This window comes from Cyphomyrmex costatus, unplaced genomic scaffold (assembly GCF_001594065.2).
Source record: "Cyphomyrmex costatus isolate MS0001 unplaced genomic scaffold, Ccosl1.0 scaffold452, whole genome shotgun sequence".
NCBI classification, from domain to species: domain Eukaryota; kingdom Metazoa; phylum Arthropoda; class Insecta; order Hymenoptera; family Formicidae; genus Cyphomyrmex; species Cyphomyrmex costatus.
The window spans coordinates 128,314-131,434 of record NW_017278768.1 but is presented as its reverse complement, the minus strand read 5'-3'; the positions used below and the strand labels follow the sequence as shown (position 1 = coordinate 131,434).

Sequence of the window (3,121 nt, the reverse complement as noted above, 5' to 3'; positions counted from 1 at the left end):
TCTCTCTCTCTCTCTCTCTCTCTCTCTCTCTCTCTCTCTCTCTCTCTCTCTCTTGTCATAGTAATTGAGAAATATTTACTTACTTCGATTTTATTGATTTTCTCACGTTGTGAAAAGTGTTTACAGAAAGTTTCCACTACAATCTTAAACGATTTTTTTTTATCTCTAGCGAAAGGCTCTGAATTTTTAGCTGAATAAGCTTTTAAAGAATTATGTAATTCTTCGTTTTGTTTAGCTTGTGCCCAAAGCTCTAAACAGAAGCGCAACGAGACTGCCCTACTTGCAATTTGATGCACTAAATTTTCATCAGATAAATCCACAATCCAGTAAGGCTAAAAAATTTGATAAATTTTATTTTATCTATTTCTTTTTATTTATTTATCTATTTCTTTTTATTTATTTCTCTATTTATTTCTATTTATTTCTCTTATATTTGATAAATTTATTTCTCTGCTCAAACTATACTATACATTATTTGTTTCAATATATGTTAATAACATTTTCATTTACTAATTATCATTAAAATTTTATCTTTCCATAAAAGTTGCATAAAGTTTATACAAGTTTAAAATACACAGTTTAATGTTTTTTTTAAATAATAATAACATTTCTATAAATCAACTCATATTTCTCATTTGTAAAATTATTTTACAATTACTGCTGTTACAATATAAATTGTATTAAAAAACACGTCTTAAAAAGAAATTCTAAAACTGTTCCAATGGATGTTCCACAGATATATATATATATTTTTTTTTTTATTGTTAGAAAAATATATATACCATCATATATACTTAATAATTTTCATACTTCCTTACATGTTCCTCTAGTCTTGTCAATGTATATGGCTTAATATTAAACATGTCAAATATAGATTCCATTTCCTAGAAAATACAGCTGGAGTAGTATAAAAAAATAATACTCAATTTTATATTTATAAAATACACATTTATAGAACCATCTTTGAAACAAATTTACTATAAAAGTTCAGAAATAATTTTTCTTCCAAAATATAAATATATAACATTTTTGAAAGCAGTGGATATAAAAATAAATATATAGAAAAATAACAATACATTTCCTTTTCTATGTAAAATTGATTAAAACAAAAATCTTGTAGTCTATATTGTTGTACAGTTAAATATAAATTCTTGAACAAAATAATATTAAAGAAATATTTATTTCTCTTGAATATAAAACGTAGATTTAAAAAAATTTGATACATTGTCAAATATAGAGTAGATCACTTTAGTTATCAATTTAAAAAAAATCATTCTCTATATAATATATATAATTATTAAATTTCATGATAAAAAAAACTACTCACAGGTAATCGGAAGTCAACATGCTCGTGGGCAAACCAAAAGAGATACCTTTTTAATTGATTGTTCATTTTTAACATTGTTTAATACCACAAACCGTTACATAAAACACTGTATTAAAAGTATTAATATTCACGCGGAGTTTGTTATTGTTGATAATAGTAACTTAACCTCAAATTAATCAATGATTATAAATTTTACAAGATTGGAAAGTTTAACCAGCGGTAGAGACCCTCTTAACAGAGATTATAGGGTACTATGGCCGGTATTCATATGCTGGATTCACACTGCTAGAGTCCTATAAAAGAGTTGTGTCCATAGACTTATAAGATAGACTGAGCGTTCATACGAGAGAAGCTGAAGACTTGATAGAAAGAGAGAGAAATAGTCGCGGAGTAGGGATCCTCAGTAGGATCCCTAGTCGCGGAGTAGTTCTCTTCTTTTCTAGTAATGAATTGATTGGTCATCGCGGCAGGTCGGGGAGTAGTCAAGAGCAACGAAGATAGATATCCGAGAGTATTAAGTTGACTGATTGTGAGAATGATAACGAGAGCTTCGACGGATTGCAGCGGATTATTGTACATACATTAATTTACAAATTAAAAGTTGCAATTTTATAATGGTGCGGTCTTGCTGCATTTGCAAGTCAGAACATGGTATTCGATGAGATGTTTCTTTCCAACTCCTGCTCTTGAAAAGAAACATACACGAAAAACTGTGGAAATATTATAATATACATTACATATCGTACAGTATTTTCTTTGTCTTCCTATACTTTTTTTTCCTATACTTTCCTATACTTCCTATATTTCCTATACTTTGGAAGTTCAACTTCAGCTTTAATACTTCTATACCTTTTTAATACTTTCTACTATACGTACCTTATTATTTTTATATAAAAATTTTATACATATCAAGAGACACGGTAGTGTCTCGCGCCAAGTGAACGCAAAGCGCGAGACCGCACGTGTATCTTTACGCGAGTCGATGAGTTCCGTGTAGAGATCCTATATGGAGAGATGGGCCAATGCCGACTGATCCGTGATTGGCTCTGCCATGATGTTGTGAAACCGGATGTGAAAGTGAAAGAAGCGAATGTGAGAGTGAGAGGAGCGTCGTCTGCTTATGATTATAAGAAGTATTGTCAGAGACAAAAATTAACTTAGACGAGTCTCTTTTACAGTAAGTAAGTTTAAAATCATCAAAAATGTATCACTAGAACTTTTGGAAAAAATATATATATATAAATATATATAAAAATTCATTTATAAATACATACATACATTTTATATGTAAATTAACCTAAAATTGTTTTTTTTTTTCATTCTGGCAATTGACTTTTTGCCAACAATCTGCACAAACTCGAGATCGTATGATTTATTAAATCTTGTTAACTCACATTAAATATGAGGTTAGAAATCTGTGTTATTATGCGATAAGTTTTCACCAAATAAATAAGTAGTAAAGTCATTGTTTAAATATAAAATATTCATATCACTTCAGATTTCGTATCACTGTGTGTAAATGGAAAGCAACTTTTTTATTCGAATTTAATACGTTTTGCACGTTTTTGTCTATTTTGTCTGTTTTATCCACAATTCTATATTTACGAAAAATAAACTTTCTCTAATAATTATTCATTACAACTTTGAGTTAACAAAGTTATAATAAACAAGTAGTGTTACGTGATGTTTCGAAATTGGCGTTGATATATTAGCGCGCATTTCCAAGATCATGTGATTTCCGGTTTCACAACATCATGCCGGACATTGGCCCATCTCTCCATATAGGATCTCTAG

General features: G+C 29.0%; 1 protein-coding gene across 3 annotated transcripts in view; it reads right to left on the bottom strand.

The window, feature by feature from the left end:
* The window catches only part of LOC108777643 (tRNA (guanine(10)-N2)-methyltransferase homolog), a 4,101-nt gene extending 2,628 nt beyond the window's left edge, over positions 1 to 1,473 (bottom strand). For all 3 annotated transcript variants that reach the window (XM_018544582.1, XM_018544584.1, XM_018544583.1), the window contains exons 1-3: positions 1,328 to 1,473; positions 819 to 884; positions 84 to 332 (exon numbers count right to left, since the gene is read on the bottom strand). In XM_018544582.1, coding sequence (XP_018400084.1) covers positions 84 to 332; positions 819 to 884; positions 1,328 to 1,402 — 390 coding nt within the window. In that variant the 5' untranslated portion in view covers positions 1,403 to 1,473. The remainder of the gene's footprint in view (positions 1 to 83; positions 333 to 818; positions 885 to 1,327) is intronic.
* Between the last annotated feature and the right edge of the window lie 1,648 nt (positions 1,474 to 3,121).